At 41.3% G+C, this 24678-nt stretch overlaps 2 protein-coding genes across 3 annotated transcripts; both read left to right on the top strand.

The window, feature by feature from the left end:
- Positions 1 to 1175: 1175 nt before the first annotated feature.
- On the top strand, positions 1176 to 17037 carry ppp5c (protein phosphatase 5, catalytic subunit; the record flags this gene model as incomplete). The annotated part of the gene is made up of 13 exons (XM_080509698.1): positions 1176 to 1272; positions 5823 to 6064; positions 7000 to 7147; positions 7293 to 7414; positions 7500 to 7565; positions 8373 to 8471; positions 8619 to 8724; positions 10195 to 10337; positions 10904 to 10991; positions 12543 to 12583; positions 12675 to 12853; positions 13436 to 13517; positions 15511 to 17037. 13 exons carry the CDS (start codon positions 1176 to 1178, stop codon positions 15571 to 15573), a joined length of 1476 nt encoding a protein of 491 aa, XP_080365824.1. The 3' UTR covers positions 15574 to 17037.
- A 990-nt stretch (positions 17038 to 18027) lies between these two features.
- Positions 18028 to 24408, top strand: LOC308141525 (THAP domain-containing protein 5-like). Of its 2 annotated transcripts, none has more exons than XM_080511714.1 (5): positions 18028 to 18198; positions 20046 to 20229; positions 22860 to 23587; positions 23701 to 23887; positions 23991 to 24408. In XM_080511714.1, exons 1-5 carry the CDS (start codon positions 18125 to 18127, stop codon positions 24108 to 24110), a joined length of 1293 nt encoding a protein of 430 aa, XP_080367840.1. In that variant the 5' UTR covers positions 18028 to 18124; the 3' UTR covers positions 24111 to 24408. The 2 variants fall into 2 exon arrangements, with proteins under 2 accessions (XP_080367840.1, XP_080367841.1); XM_080511715.1 differs by lacking the exon at positions 18028 to 18198 and adding an exon at positions 18294 to 18367.
- The last annotated feature ends 270 nt before the right edge of the window (positions 24409 to 24678 follow it).

The following is a 24678-nucleotide window of genomic DNA, read 5'->3' as shown; positions in this document are numbered from 1 at the left end:
TTTGTAAGTCTGAAATCTGAAAAAAATATTGCGAGGATTAAAGGATTTCTGACCAAACTGACTGATTTCTGATGCATCTGTTTTCAGTAGGGTGCATTATTGTAACGGTGTGTATACGGTACACAGGATTAAAATATGTTAGACAGCTACAGCTCGTCAACACAAAGAGGGTGGAACACATCACACCCGTGCCTCAATCGCTGCACTGCAGCTGCCTTCCTGCCAAAAGATCAAAATTGTACTTCTTGTCAATAAACCTATGAATACTCTCCGTCCTGTGAATACATCTCAGTTTACTTCTATGAAACTTGGAGATCCCTCAGGTCCCGAGGAAGAAATGTACCCAACGTCAGAAGAAATAAAGTGAAGCTGCCTTTATTTCCTATGCTTCTCACCTGAGGAACATGCTGACACACACTTCTTTTAAAAGCAGGCCTTAAAACATGATTAGAATGTTTCCATTAAACAATAGATTTTACTTTATTTATTATCTCCATCTTAATAAAGGTTTTACTTTATTTATTCTCATCTTTGTGTCTTTATTAATCACTTTCACACATAGCAGTTAATCAGTCAAAAACTTTCAATCTTCTCGACCTGTGCCAGTGCATTAATACGGAAGAGTACTAGGACCACTGGGGGGGGGGGGGGGGGGGGGGGGATAAAAATTCAGAGGCTAAAAAATTAAAGTCAGGATTTTTATTTTTCACTGATTCATTATTTTATTTTTTTTTATAAATCCGTCCATCCACATGCCAGCGCATGTGACTGCTTCAAAATGCATCACAGGCGGCTTAATGAAGTGGTGAAAAGAAGCTTCAGAGCAGAATTTAGCTCATAAACACTAGTGCAGTTATCAGTATTCGGACTGTGACAGTGCAGCCGGCAGCGTGGTTCCGTCGAGAATGAAGGACACGGATCCCAGGGTGCTTGTAAAATGTGTTATTATTAATCAAGGAAATCCTGTGTAAAATCATATTTCATACCACTTTTTATGGCGTGCATGAAGGTTTTTTGTTTCTTTCGCCTCCAAATTATTTTTTCTTCAGTGGCCTCTTCCGTACATTTGTGCATTTGTTGTATTGGCATTCATTCGAAATAAAAGATTCATGATCAGAAGTGATCGCACGAGAAAATAAAACTTTACGACCTTTTACGACAGTGGAGTCGACTCAATGGCGCACGTCTCGGAACACGGCAGTGAGGAGAAGATGGCGGAGGGAGGTAATGATGCGGAGCTACTCAAGGAGAAGGCGAATAAGTACTTCAAAGGTAACTACACGAGCCTGTCAGGTCAGCGGCGTCTCACATCTGTTTGTGGCAGACAGCGAGGTGGCCGTTAACGGCAGCAGCGGAGCGGTGGTGTGGCGGAACACTGCGGCCGGAGCCGGTGAAAGAGAGGAAGCTAAGCTAGGCAGCATGCTAACTGTAAACCCCATTCATTAGATCAGGATGGAAACATTAGCTGTAATTAGATGAACTAATGTGGATCATATATTCAGAGCCACTCTATCTCGATATTGTTGTCACACAAGTAGGAACAGGCCATTGTAAGTAATTTTTAAACAGCAAGTCGAATTTTGTTTTCTCACGTTGAGGGAAGCAGCGTGCAAGTCCTCTGGAGCCCGCTGCCTCATTTCGTTACGCTGCGAGCGTGTGATTTTGTGGCGATATCCTGATGACTCAAAAATACTATACATCTGTAATGCTGCTATGTTACAAATTGCAGCATACAGCTTGAACTTTTTCCACTTTTTGGCTTATTCACCGGCTCGGTGTTCCACTTTAACTGGTATCATCAGCGCGTGCACGAGGCCGCGGTTTTTTGGGTAACCGCATCGATGCCTGCTTAAAACCCTACAGGTGCCAAATAAGTAGTTCACGGCATGGTAATGCAATTTGGCCTGACATTTATCATTGTTTATTTTAAGCTTATAGTTTAATGTATGTTGTTACTACTCTAAAGGAAGGCTGTTTTAAACAAATAAAGTTGTATCAAAGCCGGACCTCTCCGGACACCAGTGTTCTAACATTGTAAATGCTGTTTTTTTTTTTTAACCAATGCTGTTTTAAAGTTTCTTCACTTCAATTTATAGGAGGGTTTTCTTTGCACGTGTATATCCTGGCATTTTCAGATTATTTCTTTTTAAATAGTATTTCATACAAATTAGTCATTTACTCTTTCGGAGCGCAAACTCAGATTTGAACCTATATTGATTGATTGATTTATAGTGACAACAAATGATGATCCAGTGCAATAAACTTTTGTGTGATGAAATGGTTGTCAACTTGTACGGTGATGCTGACATGAAAGGAAACGACCAAAGAGGAAAAGTCTGTGTTGAATGAGGAAGTCATGGAGAACATTATAATAAACATAAACGTGACTGAGATGATCTCGATGAAAATCTGGCAAATCAATCTCAGTTGACTGAAGTCAATCTGAACAACCCAGATTAAAAAAAAAATTGACATTGACCAGATGTCAGTTTAGCTGGCACAGTTTAAAAAAAAAAGAGAGAGAGAGAGAGAGAGAGAGTGCGAGAAAAGAAAATCTAGCTCATACATTGGTCCCAGTATAAAATCAAATAAAATCTGAGCGATAAATACTGAAGACTAAGCCGATTCATGCTCCATAAGAACAAGAAGAAAGTTGGGTACTCTGAGGTCTTGCAGAACAAAATGATATTATGTTCTTTGGCTGTGCCAATCGTCCAGTCCGAAGGCAGTGTAGTATGCATGTGTTCCAGCTCGCTAATAACTATTAATCTTATTTTAATCATGTTTAGCATGGACCATCGCTACTGTATGAGCTCGTTAATAAGTTGTAGGGCGAGCTTACGTGATGCACCTGAATGCATCACTCAAAGCTGTCACCTTCTGCAGTTAAAACCAGACCAACATCGCGGCTCAGACAAAAACCTTCTCTTTTATTGCTGAGGCATTTCAGAGAAATGTATTTCTGAAAATATTGGAAGCAAGAAATAAGCTGTACAGTTGAAAAGTTAAAATGCCGCTTCACAGATGTGTGCCAGCTGTGATAGTGACGTGGTCTTTTGAGTTTGACAGCTTTTTCACATAGTGTGGACTGTTCTTCTGGCGAAAAAGTTAATTTTTTTTTTCGGCAGCTGGCTGACTTCACAACCAAACTTTTCTTCTTGTCCTCATGGGTTCTTATGAGAGTATGCAGAGGCCTTTACTTGCTCAGCCTTGATAGTCCCTACTGTACCTCTGTCCAGAAAATGGTAACATTTAAATTGGCCAATCAGAAAGGAGCTGGGATTATGGGGCTGTCTCTGCAATGCCTGCCCCAAAGTGCCAAAACATCAGCAACATCACTGCATGCGCAGCGATCACAGGAGTCACAGCGAGTGTGCAGAAAGTGGTCTAACTACGCGATTGCAGTTTTTATGCACTTGTGTTTTTGGCACTAAATTGAAACCATAGTTGCATTTCTTGGACTTGATGTATGTAATTGAATGGCACAAATAGGGAGGCATGTTGAAGTATGACTTGACAGCGGTATGTAAGAGCATCCAAATTCTCAATTTCCAAAATTTCATAAATAACGACACAATAAAAAACCACATCTCTGAATATTTTCCCACTGGTTGGTTGAAAAAAAGTAAATGTAGTGTCTTCTAACTAAACTGAAAATGTTGAAATATCTGAAGAAAAAAGTACAAGTTCCACATTATGCCACTCTTAAAGTAAACTGCCATGTATCATCAATTTTGTCACATCTAAAAATTCAACGAACAACTTGTGTTCATTTTGATTATTCGTTTAATTTCCTTGGTTAAATAAAACATAAAATGTGATAAATAATAATCTTTTGATATTTTAATGTTTTGAGACGTTATATTTAACATTGTTTGATAATCTTATATTTTAAAATTCCAGCAAAGGTTTAAACATTTTTTCAGTTGGTGTGAGACATTTTAATTTATTGTTAGATGCAGCTACAGGGAGGCTTTGGGTTCAGTTTAAAGCGGAGTGTGGGGGACTATGGCTTGATTGCGGCACAAAGCGCACCCGATGCGAAAACGAGTCTGGTTTTGAGTGCAGGCTGCAATGACGTGGTGTGATGTCTCCTGTATGAAGGCAGCAGCTGATCAGAGGATCATCTTCACCTGTAATTATGTATGTGTGCACTCTTCTCCACCATTAAATGTAACTGAAAGACACAAGTAGGGGGAAATAGGATTAATCTGACTAAGTACACATGAGCTTTGTAATTGGCACAATTAAAAACATTTTACCAGCGCTGTTGTGTTTGATGCTGGAGGATCGGGTGGTAATTAAAGTGTAGCCAGAACTAGTTTTAAAAAGTGCTTTTATAATGCTTTTTGCCTTTCTATACAATATGTGGACTGAAAATAGCAGATAAAACTGACTTTTCCTGCAGGGTTTTGTGCTGTATCTTTTAAAGATAGAGTGGAATGAATGGGAGAAAGGCAAGTTATTTGGAGCACTTCTTCTTTTTTCTTTTTTTTTTTAATGCACGCCTACAACACGTCTGTCTCATGCCCCAGAATATCACCAGTTCATCGGAAACTACAGCGGCAGTGTGGCTGACACTGTGATGAGTCAGAGCAGATGCAAGGGAACGGCTGTCTGATGTAGGATGGGCTGGATTGTCTGTTGTCTGAGACAAACGGCCTAAAATAAAGTCAGATATACCCACTCAGTGCGAGCAGTGGTCACGAATGATCCCAGAATACTATGCGTTTCCTTCTTGTGAAAGAGGGCGGGCTTTATCGTGACATTTAGTGTTGATTGCATACTGGTAAATATTTACAAAGCCTGGTTTGGGTTTGTATACTTGTTAAGAAGTCTGAGCTGGGTTTTATTTATGACTCCTTCAAATTGACTCACTAATCATGTTGACACCGTGGTTAGAAGGATACTTGTGTGTTTAGAGAAAATGTGTAATTTGAATGCACAGTATAATGAATGAGCACAGGGATTTATTCCAACTCCTAAGACCAAATAAGATCAGCAAGTATCAAGATATTGATGTTGTCTGCTCTGAGTTCAGTAAAGTGTCGTGAGCACGCAGCAGGTCACAGCTGGTTTAACAGCTGGTTATCACTGATTATTGCATTCATCAATGAGGGCAAAGGACAATTTTACTGCCTCACAACTTCCCTGTCGTGCAAAATTGTCAGTGCATCTGTTGCTTGAGTATGAAATTTTAATCGGATTATGTCACAAAAACAACTTGCATGTTGTGATGTTGGGGTTGCAGTTGACCTGAAATGCTGTTGTGCTTTCAGAAGCACATTCTTCTAAGTGTAATCGCAAAGGGAAGTGACGTGTAACTTATTCCAGAAATGACCATCTTCATTTTCTTTGAAACGAAGATGTAAAAACGATGTTTTAAATAACCAAAGAAAACGGAAGAAAAATAAAAGTACAACTAATAAATAAAATGATGTAGCAAAGATAAAAATGCATAGAAATCATGCTCATTATTAATATATCCCCAATAGAAACCTGTTTGTTTATTAGGATTTAATCAGCTACTGTTCCTGCTCTGCATCAGTGAAGTTCTTCAGATTCTAGTGATTCAGTTGGTAAATGGTCAACACAGCAAATAAATTGAAGTATGACTATAAGCATGGAATGTTTACGTTGTGAAAATGCAGCTGCCACCTTCAAAACAAAACCACAGTCCTCGTCATGTGCTTGCAGGCCGGTCCAGGACAGCCAAATGACTGCCATTCAAACTCACTTTATTGTACACAGATTTCTTTTGTCTCATAAAGATTTAACCCGTTTTGTTTGGTGTTTTTTTTTTTTTTTTATCCTCCCCACAGAGAAAGACTACGAAAATGCTATCAAGTTCTACTCGGAGGCCTTGGAGGTCAATCCATCCAATGCCATCTACTACAGCAACCGGAGCCTGGCGTACCTACGCACAGAGTGCTACGGTTACGCGCTGGCGGATGCGACCAAGGCCCTGGAGATTGACAAAAACTACATTAAGGGATATTACCGACGCGCCACTTCCAACATGGCGCTCGGCAAGTTCAAGGCTGCGCTTAAAGACTACGAGACGGTGAGAAATGTGTTTGTTGCTACATGCTTTCACTGGAATTTAAGATGTAGAGAAAGAGAGAAAAGTTTATTGTATAACCATTAAGCAGAGGATGGAAAATTTGGCGTATTTTACATGAAGCACTTCACAAATTCAGCTGTGCCCACCCCACAAATGCAACACGGTTTAAAATATAAATAAAGAGGCCTTCCAATATATGATATCTTTTTCCAAGAATTGTTGCAATAAAGAAATAATAAGCTAAAGTTTCCTAAATATGGTGCTATTTTTCGTTTGTTTGTTTGTTTGTTTTATCTGAATAAGAAGCTCTCCCATCCCATCTGCTGACTTGTCACCAGGAGTTAGACTCCCTATGTTTCCCTAACACCCTGGAAAAGGGCTTAGCCTTTAATCTAGCCATGATGCCAGTTAGATCCAGTGCAAAGGCATTCGTACCACAGCTAATTTGGTGTCTATCGTTTGTGTTGTTTCCATAATAAACCAAATAATATGCTATGCTTGTGGGAAGAAAAGTCTTTAAAGCTTTGCTGCAGTTGGCAAATTCATAGCTTTAATTAAACCACAGGTCATGAAATTAAAAAAAAAAAAAAAAAAAAGGTTTACAAAGCAAGTGAGAGAATAGAGCCAGTTTTATTTATGAATTTATAGATGTATGGCAGAATAATGACATTATTGAAGTGAGGTCATTTAAATGGTATCACACTACCACGTGGATGAGATTGCACCACCCGCCCCTTCCCCGACAAAGGCTTTGTTCCACACAATTTAATGTTTCTCTTGATAAACGAATGGCTATAAATCTCAAGGCAATAAAAAAAAAAACCACAGCTCATCTAATAGAGTTAGTATTTCCAGTGTTATGTGCTGTTTACACAGAGTAACGGTCATTTATTTTCTGCTTCATTATTGAAATAATTGTATCCTTTCCATTATAGGTTGTGAGGGTTCGCCCAAATGATAAGGATGCAAGGATGAAGTTTCAGGAATGTAACAAGATTGTGAAACAGAAGGCCTTTGAGAGAGCCATTGCCAGCGACGAGATAAAAAAATCCGTCGTGGACTCTCTGGACATTGAAAACATGAGTGAGTATCTTGAATATCGTAAAACATGCAACTGTGATCATAATGAGAAAGTAGCAGTTAGCCTGTGAAATAGGAATTAAATGTAATGAAGTTCCACAAGTGGGGGCTATTATAATCTCAAGTGTGAAATGATGCTCTGCTGCAGCGATCGAAGACGACTACATCGGCCCCAAACTCGAAGATGGAAAAGTGACGTTGAAATTCATGCAGGAGATGATGGATTGGTTCAAAGATCAGAAAAAGCTGCACAGAAAGTGTGCATATCAGGTGAGAACCGGTTTGCTCCTTTCGGACTCCACGCACTCGTTGAACGGGCCCACACCTGGAATTAAACTTCGTCATGTTCTTTCAGATTTTAGTGCAAGTCAAAGATGTTCTGGCGAAACTGCCGAGCCTCGTGGAAATCACGTTAAAAGAGGTGAGGGCTTTCAACTGAGATGAAGCAGAGTTGGCCTGTGTTCACATCTGTCATGTTTGGTTCCCTTAATGTTATCGAGTGCCGCAGAGGGGAAATCAGGCTCCGCTTGATTTCTACACAAACTTTGGAGTGGGTTTGAATACATTTCCATTCAACAAGAGGAACAAAAGACTTTTCTTTGCTGGGTGCTTTTTAATAGAGTGGTTACAACGTTCCCCAAAGCATAGAAGACATCAACCATAAAATGGTTTAACACAACAAATCAAACGGGTCCAACGCAATAAAAGTGAATAAAGATGTCATGGGAAGCTGTTCTGTTAAAGTGTTGTGATGGGATGTTTCCTCACAGTGTTTTATAAGTCTTACGCATAAAGGCGGATTTCCTGCTGCTGTTGTGACACATTTATACATTTCATAAGCTGGTGGCAAGTTCCTGAATAACAATAATCCAGCTTCCACTGTGGTATTTAGTGCCGCACGCAGAATTCATGTGAAGGTTATGCTGCCGAAAACACGTCACGGCAGCTTGTGTTTTGGATCTTTTTATATATTCTGCTCCATCTTTAGAAATGTCACAGAGCCCACAAAGTGCAGCAGACTGGAGTGTGAACTTTGGTCTGGACCACAAGTGTGAACACAGACTTAACTTGTGGGATTTACACACCCTGTCATCAGCTTCTGATGTGACGACATGGAGTGGATGATTTGTTTTGGCAGGCTAATAAAGTTATTCCTTTGGTCTCAGTTCAGGGTGTTTTCTTTTTGTTTTTGTTTTTTTGTGTGTAACTTTCTCTTTTATTCCCGCAGACAGAAAAAATAACTATTTGTGGTGACACCCACGGACAGTACTACGACCTCCTCAACATCTTCAAGCTGAACGGCTTACCGTCGGAGACCAACCCTTATGTATCCTTCCTTCCTGCAGACGTCCACTTTTAACTGTGTCCAGTGCCGTCATCCCCCCACATTGTACTATTATGTTTCTAAAAGGACAGTGGCCGCGTGCCTCCAAACCAGAACGTGTACGTCATGTTGCTTAACCACACCGTTTAGCTCTTCAATGGGGACTTTGTGGACCGCGGCTCCTTCTCTCTTGAGGTCATTCTTACCCTGTTTGGCTTCAAGCTGCTCTACCCCAACGACTTCCACTTGCTGCGAGGTGAGTGCGCTCGCAGGGTTTCGCCCCTGTCGGATTGTTGATGTATGTTCAGCAGCTCGTAAAATGCCAGCTTATGTATCCCGCTAACCACATGTTGTAGAGTTTAAAGAGCGTCAATGGAAGCTCATCCAGCTTCTGTAACCCCCTCCACTCAAGTTAGAGTTGCAGGTTCTGCAGTGTCGTCTTGCTTTAGGTGTTGGTTACATTTTGCACTCGCTTAATCAACGTGCACCTCGCCTATTACTGTCACCATCTTCTACACCCACACAATAGTCGTTATGGCTGCAGGTTTTAATTGACATACAGGGACAGGTCACCACTGGTATAAGTTACACAGACACGCATGATTCACTAATTACTTTAAGAACCATTCATTTTAGATTATTACTTTTAAGTTCAGGTTATGGGAAGCTTTCTGTACACTGACTGTCACTACTATAGAACCATAATCTCACATTAACAATAACTAACTCGCATGTCTTAGGCTTGTGGAATACATTTAGAACACACACACACACACACACACAGGATTTATACATATTTGTAAATATCAATTCAACTGTCTTTTCAGCATCTCACATTGTCTTGTCTTAGCGGTGTGTTGTAAAGTAAAAAAAATAGACTTCAGGAATGCACAATACATTTGTATATGCATGCTGCGCCTTTGTGGCACAGGTGGGATCTGCCTTTGCACAGTATAAGCAGGAAAAAGACGCATGCAATCAGACCGTTTGAGATCCAAAACGGGGCGCATTCATATGCGGAAATAAATCAGTTATGTATCGTGTCGGCGAAGTGACAATGCGGCTGCCGTTTAACCAGGCTGATCAGATGTTCTTGACATTGCATCATTAACCATCCAGCTTGTATTGTCACTTGGTGAACACAGTAAATTAATGTGACGCGTGGAGGCGATCCGGCAGGAAGAAGTTCCAGCACAGTGCTCGGTTGGAGGAAATAATTGCAAGCATAAGATAAAAATGATGGTCCTTTTCCTCCTCCTCTGCCTAAAAATCCTGGCAAATGTTCGAACTTCTCAGGCAGCGTGACATTGGCATGAAACATATATCATCCACCGTTTTGGTTTTTGGAACTTCGTAAACACTAAAAGTACACATGCTGTTTCTGACATTGTTGGCAAGTGTAAACGCAGGAATCAGATATCGGTCACTTAAAAAAATAAAATATGCGTAACTGCAAGGTCAAAGAAATCTGATTTAGGCAGCAAATCTGATCTGGGCATCAAGACTTGCAGTGTAATTGCGGCTCAAGAGCAAACTGGATTCACCAATGAATCTAACAGTCCTGTCTTTGGAATGTGTGATGATCTATTTCCTACTGAAAAACTCTTGGTCTTTTCACTGTGAGGAGACAAAACTAACAATTTCAAGAGATCACCTTTGTTTGTATAGGTCTCTACTTAATGTAGCAGGATTGTTCACCAGACATTAACCCCATTGATGCCTGCAGGTAACCATGAGACGGATAACATGAACCAGATGTACGGCTTTGAGGGCGAAGTCAAAGCCAAGTACACAGCCCAGATGTTTCAACTCTTCAGCGAGGTCTTCCAGTGGCTTCCGCTCGCACAGTGCATCAACAACAAAGTGCTGGTAAGCTTTGAGAGTGTGAGCTCTAAGAGGCAGCTCACTGTAAAACTATTGAAATCAACAGCAAGGCTTATTTCTAATAAATCCAGCTTCTCATTTGTGTGTTTTACTACTAATAGCTGTCACGTTGAACTGAATCAAAGTGTCATTTAAACCTGCGGAAATCCCCAAAATGATGTAGTATCTATGTGAGCCAGGCATCTGTTAACAAGTTTAAGTGGGACTCAGCTACTTTTCTTATTTGTTAGGGCCTCATTTTGAGTTTTCTCTAGTTAAAATAAAAAGCTTGAAACTGTTTTTACACTTGCTCCATCATTCCATCCTGGGTTTTCTTTATCCCCCCCAGATAAAGACTTCATTCCAGGTTACACATCAATATTTCAGAAACAACTCAGTCTTAGAAATACACCTGAAAGGAGATTATATGACTATATAGGAAATATTTAACATACCACAGGTTCACTGATATTCTCTGGCAAATATCATAGTTTTTCAGGATTTCCATAACCTCGTGACACTGTGGCTTGATGTATGTTGGCACTCTATTCTAAGAAGACCTTCCTCCTCAGGTAATGCATGGGGGACTGTTCAGTGAAGATGGTGTCACATTGGAGGATCTCAGGAAGATTGAAAGGAATCGACAACCTCCCGACTCAGGTAGGGTCCAACTCTGTAAGACCTTCTTATAAAAACTGTCAGTAAAGAAGAAGTACAATACCAGAGATAACAGTAGGGTCATATTTACGCATTTCAAAGAGAAATGTGATGAAACACATTTTAGATTGTAGTGCGTACGTGGGAAAATCGCTCATAAGTCCCTGTTTTTGCCTGCTGGTGCGAGAGTGTGAGCCCACCAATGTTTGACTTCACTGAAATGGTGAATCACACTTTGGATATGAGGTCTGCAGCTTTTCTTAAATGGAATCTGAGTGGCTCCATAGAAACACTGTTTGAAACCAATACAAGAGAACAACACCCCATCGGACTTTCTTTTAACTTCACTTCACAGTCATTTAACACATTGAATCCTTACCTTTTGTACATTTAACTGTCTCGTGATTACACGTCAAGATTGTATAAAATATTGTGGTACTGAATTAATTTACTTGGAAAATGCATTAAGCAGTGTTAAAACCACAATTTTAGAAATATGTAGGAAAAAGCCATGTTTCTTTAACTTATTTGCTTATCTATACATTATTTATAGTTAGGAATAAGGCTGAAACGTGACATCAAATTTCAAATATTAAGAATAAAGCACCATAACTAATTTTAAGTTTGCTCTCAACAGTGAAAAGAATTAAAGTCCATGTTTAGTCTTCCTTTTCTACGTATAGTGTCCACAACCACATTCATGTGTTAAACACTTATTGTCCAAGGGGGGGGGGAAACCCATTATCAAGACATTAAACTAATTATTATTATTGTGAATGTACTTCAGGCTCATGTACTTCTAATCTCAACACTACTCCCTCGCAACTCCTGGTGCTACCGCAAAGTCAGATGCTTATACTTGATTTATACTCCCAGTAAAATAAACTCAATAAATGCAGAATAATGACAGATGACTCTTTGTGTAAATGTAAAATGAGCTGTCGTGTTGCCTGATTGTCGACATGTATGAAAGATTGCACTGGAAGAGATTTATTGCCATCTAGCAGTGGGAGTGTGAACTCCTGGCAACAAAGTGATTTTGCAGTAGATTGAGGTGAGCTTTAGTGTCTCGGGGGAAATTTGTGATGCCGACAGAGTTGATCAGGATCGACCGGCACAACATTCAGACAGTATACATTCCAAACTAATCGCAGTAGGTGGATAAAAAGTTCCTGTGTCCGTTTGATCTACACATTGATGGACTGAACAGATGGGAACAAATTAAACCGCGGTCTCTGGGCCCTGAACAAATCGTCCAGATTGTCGAGTTCTGGAACGCAGACCAGCATTTTGTTTCTAAGCCCTGTTTCAACAGCGATGGCATCAAAAGAATGATCAAGATAAATTCCATCATGGCTAAATGTGAGATTCAAATAAAAAATCTTTGGGTCCTTCAGTATTTACTTAAGTCAGAAGAATTGTACATAAAATCAGCCAATAATGGGTTAAAGGTTGGATATTGCATACAAGTAAGTAACAACACTTTCAGTTAAACGCCACTCGTTTTTTGAGCCGATATTGTAAATAACTTTTCTAACTTTCTCTCTTGGACAGGTCCTATGTGTGACCTCCTCTGGTCAGATCCACAGCCTCAGGTCAGTGTCCAACCCTTCCAGTTAGGTGTTTAGGTTTTACTCATTTCTGTGTTTTTAACGATAATTCTTTGTATCCGCCTGTGTTCTGTAGAACGGCCGGTCGATCAGCAAGCGAGGCGTGAGCTGTCAGTTCGGGCCCGACGTGACGGAGAGGTTCCTGGAACAGAACAAGCTGGATTTCATCGTGCGCAGTCATGAGGTCAAAGCTGAGGGCTACGAAGTCACTCACTCAGGGAAGTGCGTCACCGTGTTCTCAGCACCCAACTACTGGTACGTAGTCCGGATGGACAACTTGCAGTGAGGGAGGCACCGATGCAAAGTATTTGGCTGATATTTACCAATGTTGTTCTATCTCGACATATAAAAGCAATCTCCCACAATCAACACTAAGAGATACTGAAGAAATAAGTATAAACTGTCAACTCAAACCATCTTTCTGCTTATTTCAGTGCAAAGCATGTTTTGGGTACAATATATAATGCAAAAATTATATGGAAGACATATGTCAATTGCGCTGTTTCCTGGCTCACCCACCGAGTTAAGTTGTTGCTCCTGGATTTAGTTGTAGATTTCTGGGTGGCATCCCTTTAAATGAGCGATGTTGAATTTGTTCACGCTGCTCCATCCATGCGTTGCATTGCTCAAGCAAATGGTGCATATCGCAATCCAAGTGTCCACTTTTGACATGTTTCTTAGCAAACCTTGCTTCGAAAGGACACCGATAGTCACGTCAGCTTGCTTTTATTGGCAGGACGATTCCGACGTGACGGCCGATATATCGTGCATCCCTACTTCCGGTCACTGAAACTGTACAGTCCTCACTGTGGTCTCCTCTGTTCCACTTTCCTGCAGTGATCAGATGGGAAACAAAGGAGCATACATCCACCTCAGGGGATCCGACCTCAAGCCAGAATTTCACCAGTTCACTGCTGTGGTCAGTATTCTATTACTTCATCGTTTCAGAAACCACTGTGGCAGTTGTGGTTTTTTTTTTTATTTTATTTTATTTTATTTTGAATATGATTGGGAATTTTTTTCCACTTCATTAAGAGTCTTTAATCAAGATGGATCTAATGAAGCCCTTTCCTTTGTCAAATAATTATTGCACAGATTTTGAACATTTGGACATTACCGACATCTACTGGTCTTGTAATGTAACTGCGCTTCCTGCTCATCAACAATCCTCAGACCTCATTTTGAACTTTTTGTTGTTTTACCATCAATATACTGTGTGTTGTGTCAAGGGTTTATGTTTAAAAAAAGAGAAAAATAAGACTACGGACTCAAAATTGCAAAAATTAACTTGTACAATAATTTCTAGCTTCTATCTCAGAAATCTAACTGAGCTAAATATCCACCCATAGATTGGTCTTCTGCGCTCCTTCAAGGTTCTGAGTGGCTGGAGCTGTAGAGGAAGGCAGGTTACATCCTGGTCACATCCACTAACCAGCCAGTTACTGATTAACCTATAAAGCAGGGGTCTCAAACTCAGATCCTGGAGGGCCGCAGCCCTGTATGTTCTCCTCATCTCCCTGCTTCAACACGTCTGATTGCAATGAGTGGCTCGTCACCTGGCTTTGTGCTGAACGTGGTGGTGAACCATCGGGACATTCAGGTGTGTTGAACAAGGGAGGCGAGGAAAAGGTGCAGGGCTGCAGACCTCCAGGATCCGAGTTCAAGACCTCTGCTTTAAAGCTCGCCTTTGATCTGTGGGTGGAAACCACTGCTCTCTGAAAATATGCAAAGGCAACACAGAGCAGCCCCTGTACCCTGGACTCGAACAAGGAATATTCTCACAGAGTAGCAAGAATGCAACCCACTCTTCCACCGTGCATCGTGGCCTGATATTTTAATAACGGTCTTTTAATGATTACAGCTTGGTTTCATTGTGGCAGCAGGGAGCAAACACAACCCTGCAAAGGACTTCAATCATCAGCTTCAGTTACTATGACAACTAGTTACTTAACTACTGACTTTTACAGAAATTGAACACTCATCTGGTGACGTAATCTTACCAGCTGTAAGAGACGCCAGGTATGATGGCTGACGGGAGCTAAATTTGAGGGTTGTTTTTTTCTTCTTCTTTTTTTCCAAATCAGGTTGAAGAAAGTAACTTAAAAAGGCACAAATGAATTTAAACTAAGCTAAAAAGAACAAATGTCAACCACAGATGGTTCAGAAGTGGAACAAAGATGTAGAAAAAGCCTGAAAGTAAAATTCCTTTCTTCTCTAATGGAAATTAAAAAGAAAAAAATCATATGAAAATGTATATTATATATCGGTAATGAGTTTCCTCCCACTGTCCCTCTACACACACACGTGCATTTCCGGTTATTTGGTGATGGTCTGTTTGACCTTTGACCTGTCCAGAAGCATCCACAGTCAGACACCTTATAATAATAACTCATCTTTCTCATGCATCACATGCAACATTTCACAATCAAATCGCTTTGTTGATTTTGTTGTTTTTACCAATTTTTTCCGTAATTCTTGTGCTTATGAACAGTGGCCACCAAGGAATTAAATAACGTCGTTAAGTGATGTACATTTTTGAGTGGTGCATTATGAACTGATCACGATTCCAGACTTTTCCTTTCGTGTATAAAATGACTTCATTTTGATTTTGCAGTGTGCACGGACACATAATTTACCTAATTTCCATCAATCTCTTGTGGTGTTTATATTGCACGGCGGTGATATATTTTCGATGTTGCAGCCCTAATGAACACAGTTTTGGCGATAAGAGTATCAATACACTTTAGAAATCTGTGTCATCTCATTTACTGTTACAATTCTTTAGGATTTGTGATACAACTCCAGTTAAAAGTGCTTGCTGATAACAAGAGATGAATCTTCCTGTTCTTTTTTTGTGAAGGTGAAATATATTTATTGCTTTTTTTCTTTCTTTTTTTTTTCCCCCCTCACAGCCTCATCCGAATGTCAAGCCCATGGCATACGCGAACACGCTAATGCAGTTGGGGATGATGTAGTGGCCACGCTGATCCGTGCGTGACGCTGATGACCTCCCGTCGGACCCCAACCCAACCCCTCCCCGCCACCCCGTTCCCTCCAGCGCTCGGACATGCCCCCGTTCATGCCCCGCCTAAGGGATCCCTCGCCCCCGCAGCCTCCCCCCGCTAGTCGTACGCATTAAACGCGTGGTGTAGTTCACATGGGAAGAGATCACTTAGACCAGCTCAGTCGAGAACTGGACATATTCCTTCATGTCACCGGTTGCAACTGGAAAAAGTCCCATTATGATTTGACCAGTCGCCTCACCGTGCGCTCAATCTCTGGGTCAAAGGAAGACAACGTTGAGAATTTACCATCAGTCTCCTTCAAGGCCCTTTTTAAATATTCCTTTCGCTCAGCAGATGGCATCAAATAGCTGGTATGTACCAAAGATCTGTAATGAAAATGATTGTTCAGTTATTGCAATGAGCATCTTAAACCTAGCATTGTATCATTGGCCTCCGTCAAGAGTTTAGAGCTTCGTAAACTGGTCCAAGAGTGTCATGATCAACAGTATTTCTCAAACCACTCAACAGTATGCTAGGTTTCCTCTTTCATTTTACAGAAACCCGAATCTAATTACATGTTTGATTCCACTATGGATAAAAAAAAAGAAAAGAGATTTCCTGTCTCTGGGCACACTCTAAACGGTGCTGTTTGCCACTAGTGGTGTATTTTAGCTGGTTCAGTCATGTAGCTGGTAACATTTGTTTTGCACTTGCTGCACTGCTTCCTCTCCGGGGAAGGTACTGCTGCTCTCTGTGTGTTCATCCCAGATCGTCCTTGTGTCACTCACCCGACGGCTCCCGCACAGTCTGTTCTCCAAACACTGGCGGCACTGAAGTCTCCAATACGTGTCCGATTACTGGTGACTTACTTTAGACCCCTTTATGTGGATTTCTTCAACACATAAACGTCCAAAATGCAATCCTATCTTGAAACGCACAGCTGCATTGTCCAATGGCCCTCAACTTTTTAGATAAAGAAGTACACTGATGTGTATGTATATATACTGTATCATTTAAAGATTCTGTGTATTGTTTGGAGAAAATTATTGAATAAAAAAAAGCAAGTTCAGTGATTTTTGGAAAACGGCTGGTATCTATTTTTTTAATTTTAAAGTTTTTCATGGTGAAATAGTAGACAAAACAAATACACATACAAAAAAAAAATAAAACAACAGTAGTTTGTTGGAATTATTCACATTTTCTAGGGAGGGGGAGGTGAGTGTAGATTATGTTTATCATGTTTCGTCTTCATGACTAATCTGTAACAGTATGTTGTCATTTAGCTATTCATTAGGGCCAGCATTCTTGTAACGTGTGTATATATGTATCACTTGACATCCCATGTATCCATGTAGTTATAAAGCCATTCTTTATCCTTTACTGTTTTTTTTTTTTTTATTAGGTCAGTACATCAAAATAAATCATCCATTTACACCTGTGTTTAGTGATACATTTATTTATATAGCACTTTTAAGAATGGTTGTTGCACAAAGTGCTTTACAGTTAAAAAACAAAACAAAAAATAAAAAACTGAACGTTTATGTACCAGGGTTTAGTGAGAATGTTGGCTTTTCATTCTCTATTTCTATCAATACACTCCTTCGTTGGGGGCGTTTCTTGGTTGGCCATCTCATAAATATATATATATAGATAGTGGCAACAGTATTTTTATCAGTGGCTTTAATGGCTGGTATCTTTATTAATGTCAACTACACTTATGCGGTATGACCACAATGCATTAAACAACAATGACATCCTCACACCCTTTATATTTCATTTACAATAAATATTCACAGCGAAGGAAACAGGCTTTCTGTGTGGGGTTTGCGTAGGGTTTCATACATTGGTTTCCACCCACAGTCCAAAAGCATGCATGTCAGGTCAATTGGTGACAAGATTGCCTCCAGGTGTGACTGTGAGTGTGTGTGGTTGCGTCTCTGTGTTTGCCATGTGACACACTATTGACCTGTCCAGGATGTTACCTATCCTCATCCATAGTAAGCTAGAGCTGGTTTCAGCCAAACCCTGTAACCCTCAACAGAATAAATGGTGTAGATGGATGAAACTGAAGCATTTAACTATTTGATGAAACATTAGCATAGTTTAAAGGCTCCTTTTCAAAACAGCTGAGAGGAGGTTAGTTTCATGATTGTGCGAATTTATTCCATGTTTTAGGTTGGTTTTTGTTACATTTGCTTGATATTCTATTTAAATTTAAAATAGAAGTTCAAACCGCAAGTGTTGCCCGGTCCAATATGGCGGCGGCGCTGACGTCCGACGCAGCAATGACTTCCGATGTCTCGGACACGTGTACGAGGCCTGTTTACTGACAGCGTGACGGTCGCGGGTATGTGACGTCACACACCCGAACAGCTGATCCGCTCGTCGTCAGCCGCGCGCCGACAGACACACTCCAAGAAGCGAGTCGGAGCACGAGTTTCACCTTGTTGCAAACCCCAGCTAGAGGTACACAAACACTCGTCCGCGGAGGGACAACAGCTGCTACACGACTGAAGCGGAGATGCCAAAATACTGTTCGGTGCCAAACTGTCGGAGTGACTCCGGCAGCGGCGCGGAGAAGAGAAGCTTTTACAGGTGAGCCGTGGCTTTACTACAGAAAGTGGCCGCGCGGCGAAACGCGCTGCACGAGGTGCCACTTCAACTTTAGAACAACTTTTCTCCGAGATTAATTTCATTTGTTTACTGGCTGAGATGAGACGAGTGACGGTCGCAGTCTCGAGACAACAGCGCGTGTGATGACTTGGTGAGTTTGTGTCTTCGTTTCTGACCTTTGGTCGGCTCTTGATGAAATCAGGATTCGCTCCCACTTCACCATTGTCGTATTTGAAAAGTGTTGCAGAACTAATACGTTTGTAAAGATCACGTTTGAATATCATATTATATTGAACTATGTCACTGTGTAATTCAGGTAATGCATACTTTAGTGATGATGTCATCATATATCCGAGCTGAGTCATTAAATACTGAAGAACAATTTAATTATTGTTTTATATAGTCGGGAAACATAAAAGTTCCTATTGAGACTAATTGAATTGTTTGGGACAAATTGAACCGTTTATCACATTAGTTTAAAAATAACACCATTCATGCAGTTTTCTTGTAACTTGATCTGCAATAATAATAAAAATAATAATACAAATCTGGAATTATATTCCAATCGGAGTGGAAATAAAGAGAAAATAATTGTTTTGATGTGCGAGGCGTGCAGCCGGACTGGAAGTTGTTCCAAATCGAACGGAGGTCACGTGATCCAATAAAGGCGACCCCGGAAGGGAACAGCCACAACTCAACAGCGCCCCACAGTGGCAGTGTGACACAACTGCATCTCAACTGCTGTGTGGCGTCAAGAGGTCCAATTGGCTTAGTCATCAGTCGTCCGTTAGTAGTCAGTATAATAAACTAAATGTATCTTGCATTGTGCCCATGTTATATTCTTTTTTGTAGTCTATTCTACGTTTTACATCTGTTTTTCTTGATTTGATTTTTTTATATTTTTGTTCTTGGCTTTGACTGAGCCTTGGCAACAGAATATTCTGTACCGGGACATGTAGAAACATGAAATGATGAAAATCATTTCAAATAGGTTCAATAGTTTGTATTTCACAAGCTTTACTTTGGAGGGTATGTATTTGATTTCTCAAGCTGAGGTATAGTGTTGCATCAAGAGTACAGTAATGAGATCAACCTGTTTGGTGTTTACATATTCAGAGAAGCAATGAACAGCCAACATTTGCATTAAAGGGTGCTTTTGTTCTTAAAAGCCAGAGTGAGTCACAGCAGTGGTTGATGGTGGAGGGAGACGTGGAGTCTGATAATACATGCAAGGGTCTTGTACTTGTTTTTGATGCAGCAACATTCACTTGGAGCTGGTCGAGCAAGCTGCAGTTGATCCTCTGGACTTTTGTCTTTCAAGATGGAAGTGAAACGTATTTTACACGACTTGGGGACAATTGTGGTTAACACATTTCCATGCAGACATACAGTTTTTCACCATTTTTCGCATTCCGTTCTACCATTCCTGGTGGGTTTCTGTAGTTGCTGTTGTACTTTTGCTTAAACCTGAGTTAAAGCTTGAAGGCTCCAGTCCTGAACACGGTCTTCTTCTACATCCTCATCTGTCTGAGTCGAGTCACGATCGTGTATTTTGCTTACAACAACTCAAACAGTCCACAGGTTCCTCTAAGATGAACCTGTGTAAGAAGTTAAGGACATATTGGGAGGCCATAGAATACATATTTCGTTATTGTGGCAGTTTTTATGATTAATGGCATGAGCCAAAATTTGATGAGTCTACAGTTTGTTATCTGACACTTTCACTTTTGATAGGGTTTGTTTTACACATTGACATTAATGTACCGTGGCTGCTGGGCGTGGGACTGTGATGCCAGAATCTGACTCCTGTGGTGTTTGCTGTATTCCAGGTTCCCTCTGCAGGACCCGCTCCGGCTGCAGCAGTGGCTTAAGAACATGGGACGCGAGAACTGGACTCCCTCTCGACACCAGTACATCTGCAATGAACATTTTGCACCGTCTTGCTTCAGAGTGAGGTGGGGGATCCGGTACATTGAGAAGAACGCCGTGCCCACGCTCTTCCAGGAGGCCGAGGTAAAATACACACGGAATATAATTGTGTGAATGCTGAAGGCAGTTACACATTAGGGATCCATATCTTTGTTATTATTATTATTATTATTATTACTGACTTATTTGCTGCCACTATATCTCCTGTGATCTTGAACTAATTTGAACCATTCAAATATCAAAACGCGCAGCTTGTTCATGACGTGACTTTGTTGGTATGTGCTTTTTACGTCTTCAACCATTTCCAAATCATTCTCACAAAACTATGAAGAAATGTGCCATACAAAGCGGATGGGAGATGTATTTTGGGTGTTATTGGACCATAAATAAAAATTTTTTCATTAAAGTCCAGTTAAAATTGTGTAAAACTGTCATGACATCACTCAACTTCTGGGCATGCTCCCGTGCCATCGCATATCAAGAGGCGGGTTTGAACGCCTACATCAACAAGTAAGGATTAATTTTATTTTTTTTCAGAATGTTCCATAGGAGACATTATTGTGAATGAAATATCTTCATCCTATAAAGTGATATAAAGTAAGCTGAATTAATGTAATGCCTGATACAGCACTATCAAGTATGCCCAAACTTAGAGAATAGCCTCCGTTTCAAATAGAAACCTTTGATAATTTCAAACTCTTTGTGGGGGATTGTGGACCTGACAAATAACAATGAATTACCGTCTTTTCCTGACGAGCAGTCATTAAACAGACAGGATTTATTGACAAGTGAGGGCACATAATGGATAAATGGGGCATCATTTTGAATAAAAACAAGTCCAACAAAACGGAACCTTCAATTAAAAGTGAGTCTATAGCAATGGGTTTGTAGAAGAGATTTCTGGCAACGGGCTTCATGTTGCAGGACAATGGACCAAGGTTGTTGACAGACAGGCTGTTGTGTTTGTACCCCCATCTCACGTCACACTTTTATGCTCTTTGAACACCTTTGGCTTTACCACTCCAGCTAAACTCCCTTCTCTGATTTTAATTATCTATAGACCACCCAAGCCCAATTGTGTTTTTATCCAGGCGTTCTCTTGAGATTTTACCCTTTTTTTAAAAATCGTTGACACATTTTCTGAGCTCTTTACTGCCGCCTCTTTAACTCCATTTAATCCTAATATTACCACAGATGAGCTGGTCTCCCTTTTTTAATCGTAACTGCTGTTCGACTAGACTTTGTGGCACCGTTCAAATCCACATTGCCCAATAGTTGCCCGCTGCCCTGCCTTAATCAATCCACACGGCAACGGAAGCGAGACTGGAGAAGAAAGGCAAGAAAAATGGAGGAAATGGGGCTCAGTGTTTCCTCGAAGGTTTTATTTCAGCGGTGGGGGGTGAGGGGGAATTATTTATCTATAGTTTACCTTGGCACTTGAAGCATTTGGGCCCCAACCTGTGCTGATCAAATATATGCTTTTTGTTATTACAGTGTTCCCTCGTTTATCACGGGGGTTACGTTCTTAAAAATAAACCGCAATAAGCGAAATCCGCAAAGTAGTTAGCAAGTATTATATGTTTTATGTTTTAAGGCTGTAAAACCCGTCACCACACACTTTATACACTTTTCTCAGACAGGAATTAACACTTTCTCACATTTCTCTCTTGTTTAAACTCCCAAAGATCAAACCTTGATAGATTTTAAAACATAAACATTCCTCTGCCTTCTGGCTGCGACCGCAGGTTCCTTTGTCGGTGCAGAACGTTTCGTCGACATTGTGAAGTTTGTCAGGAACAAAACTTGCAAATATGCAGCACTTCAGAGTCGCACTGCTATCGATCAGACATTGATATATATTTGGACCACTATTATACCATCATTAACATAACATCACATCAACTAAATATAAAATTAAATAAATAATTTGAGCAAAAAAAGTAGATTTGGCCCTTTCACAAACACGAAAAAAAAAAAAATAGACCTTAAATGGTGCATTCTAATGCATTGTGGACTACTAAAAAGTACATAAATTGTAGGACCAGTTGATATTGAACGAACCGAATGCCAGATAATATCTATTGGAAGAAAGCATATAACTGAACTAATATAAAGATGTATACAATATATATACATGAATATAATGTATACAAAGGGGTATACAAAATAAATACTAAATGAAATTTGACTTCAGGAGCCCCATACAGTCCAGTTGCATCTCTAGTGTGCTGGGCTGGTAAAATATTGCAATAAATAACCTTTAAATTTACACTTGAAAGTTTGACTTTGTTGTGGTCACAGTGCACGTGATGAAACTGCCTATTATTTTGCAAGATCGAGCAATTACCACTGAAAATCACTATAATCTCAACATAAATTCAGTTTTCATGAAAGATTCTGCTGCAAAATACAATGAAATGCAAAACAAAAAAACCTTTAAATCCTATATACCCAGGTTGCGTGGTGGTTTGTGGTCCTGGATTGGAGCCTCCAGCGGCTGGTTTTGGTCCACAGGCCTTATGTTTGACTGATTTAAACTTCACAGCAGCTCCTTGTCTGCTCATTCGTGTGTTAACAGTTAAAACCTTTCCATCCACGAGGATATGTCCGCTCTTGTCATGTCCCCTGTACAGCTGCCGATTTTCATATGCTGCGTTTGATCATTGGTGTGTGTGTGTGTGTGTGTGTGTGTGTGTGTGCCCCCCCCTCCCCAGAAACGGAAAGCGATGGATTACAGCGAGCAGAACCCAAAGCGGCATCGAAAGGATGAAAGCCTGACGGCGTCGAGCGACGGGACCGCGGTGTCCGATGGCGTCGACGTGCAGAGTGCATTGCACGTGCTGCAGCTCTACAACGCCGCCGTGGAGTGTGACTCTTCCCCCCAGACAGACGTGGACTCTCTGGTGTCGGGGGATGAGCTGGAGGCGGGCGTCCACGTCCCGCCACCTTTATTCCAGAGAGAGGAGGAGCTGAGTAACAGCGAAGAAGACTCGGAGGTCGTCCTGATGTCTGAGTGTCCCGCCGCCGAAGGCCAAGAAGAGCTGGTGAACGCCGTCACGGCCGCCATTTTAACTCGGGGCCAGAGGCTGATGATCAGCGACCCGACGGACGTCGGCGGGATCGAAGAAGTGACTTACGCCTCGCTCGGAGAATTGTCGGAAGAGACTCAAATCATCGCCTACTACGAGACGGCGCCCGGCGTTTTCCCCTGCGGAGCCGCCACACAGCTCAGCCTGTGCCCGGAGACGGTGCTGTCGTCCGCTCTGAGCTCCAAGCCCATCGCGTCCACCCTGCCCATCGTGTCCAAACACGCGCCGCCCTCCCCCGCCCCCTTCATCCTCGCCGTGGAGAGGCTGGACGCAGAGGGCGGAGAGCGAGACGGCGACAAGTCGGAGGACGACGACGACGCAGAGCAGCAAGACCAACAGCTGGAGGAACACTGGTCGGTGCTCAGATTTCACTTTGGGAAGGTCGACAGGCGTGCTCCAATTTCTGATATTGTCGGACATCCTTTAACACCCCCCCCCATTTTTTTTTTCTTTTCTTTTTTAACAGTTACCACAAGAACAGTCTGAGTAAGGAGCAGCTGGAGGCGATCGTGACGGAGCTGCAGAAGAAGGTGAAGGTGCTGCAGCAGCGCCACCGCCGCCACGTGGAGAAGCTGGTGGGACTGGAGAACACGGTCGGCCAGCTGAGGCAGAACAACCTGCTGAACGAGGAGCGGCTCCAGCTGCTGGAGAGGGTGCGCCTTCAGCTTCACTTCCGTCGTTGATGAAGTCTCCATTCACCTGGAATCGTTGAGTTGATGGTCATACTGACTTTTCGTTGTCCGTCCCTTTCTTCAGGCTTACCTACAGACCAGTACAACACTGTCGGATGCCGGCGAGACGGTGGCCATCATCTACGAGGAGGACGACGGCTCATATCTCTACACTCCACTGAACAATATAGAGACAGAGTTGTGAGGCCTGAATGAATGGAATCCCAATCTTGGGTTTTTTTTCTTTCGTTCTCCTTCTTTTTGCCGTCTTTTGAAAAGTTTCCTAATTTGGGTCTTTCTTTTAGTTTCCTCCAATCAGAACAATCCAAGATGTATGAATGTGAGTTGGTACATCTGCTGTGAGCTTTATAAATGATAAACAGACAATGTTGAATGTATTTTCTAAGGTCTTTTCCATCTACTCGGCCTTGTCTCGACTTGTAAAAGCATTTCTGTTCAAGACGATGACTTGTGTTCCTTCTTTTTGTCTGTACTGTGAATTTACAAATAAAGATGTCATTAATTAGGTGCTTTTGCTTGTTTTTGCAATGAAATGTCGTTAATACAATAAAGGGAACCTGATATTCGTATGGTCTGATGATGACTCGGATGCTATCGGGTGAACTTCAACTATTAAACTACCGATATGGACGGTCAAACTACAATACGGACTACGAGTCCTACCATTATTTGTTAGTCACGTATGAGTAGAAGGAACTATTTACCACTTAGCATACACAGTAAAATGGCTCACCGGCAGAATTTGCATGGGG

The sequence above is a fragment of the Blennius ocellaris genome (assembly GCF_963422515.1).
Source record: "Blennius ocellaris genome assembly, chromosome: 2".
Taxonomy (NCBI): domain Eukaryota; kingdom Metazoa; phylum Chordata; class Actinopteri; order Blenniiformes; family Blenniidae; genus Blennius; species Blennius ocellaris.
This window is presented reverse-complemented; position numbering and strand designations above follow the sequence as displayed.

What these genes read in the sequence shown, in the direction of transcription:
- LOC308141525 (XM_080511714.1), top strand. Translation starts at nt 18,125, where the DNA reads ATGCCAAAATACTGTTCGGTGCCAAACTGTCGGAGTGACTCCGGCAGC. An exon ending in GAGAAGAGAAGCTTTTACAG is followed by an intron (nt 18,199 to 20,045) that starts GTGAGCCGTGGC and finishes GCTGTATTCCAG; the next exon opens with GTTCCCTCTGCAGGACCCGC. An exon ending in GGCTCCAGCTGCTGGAGAGG is followed by an intron (nt 23,888 to 23,990) that starts GTGCGCCTTCAG and finishes CCCTTTCTTCAG; the next exon opens with GCTTACCTACAGACCAGTAC.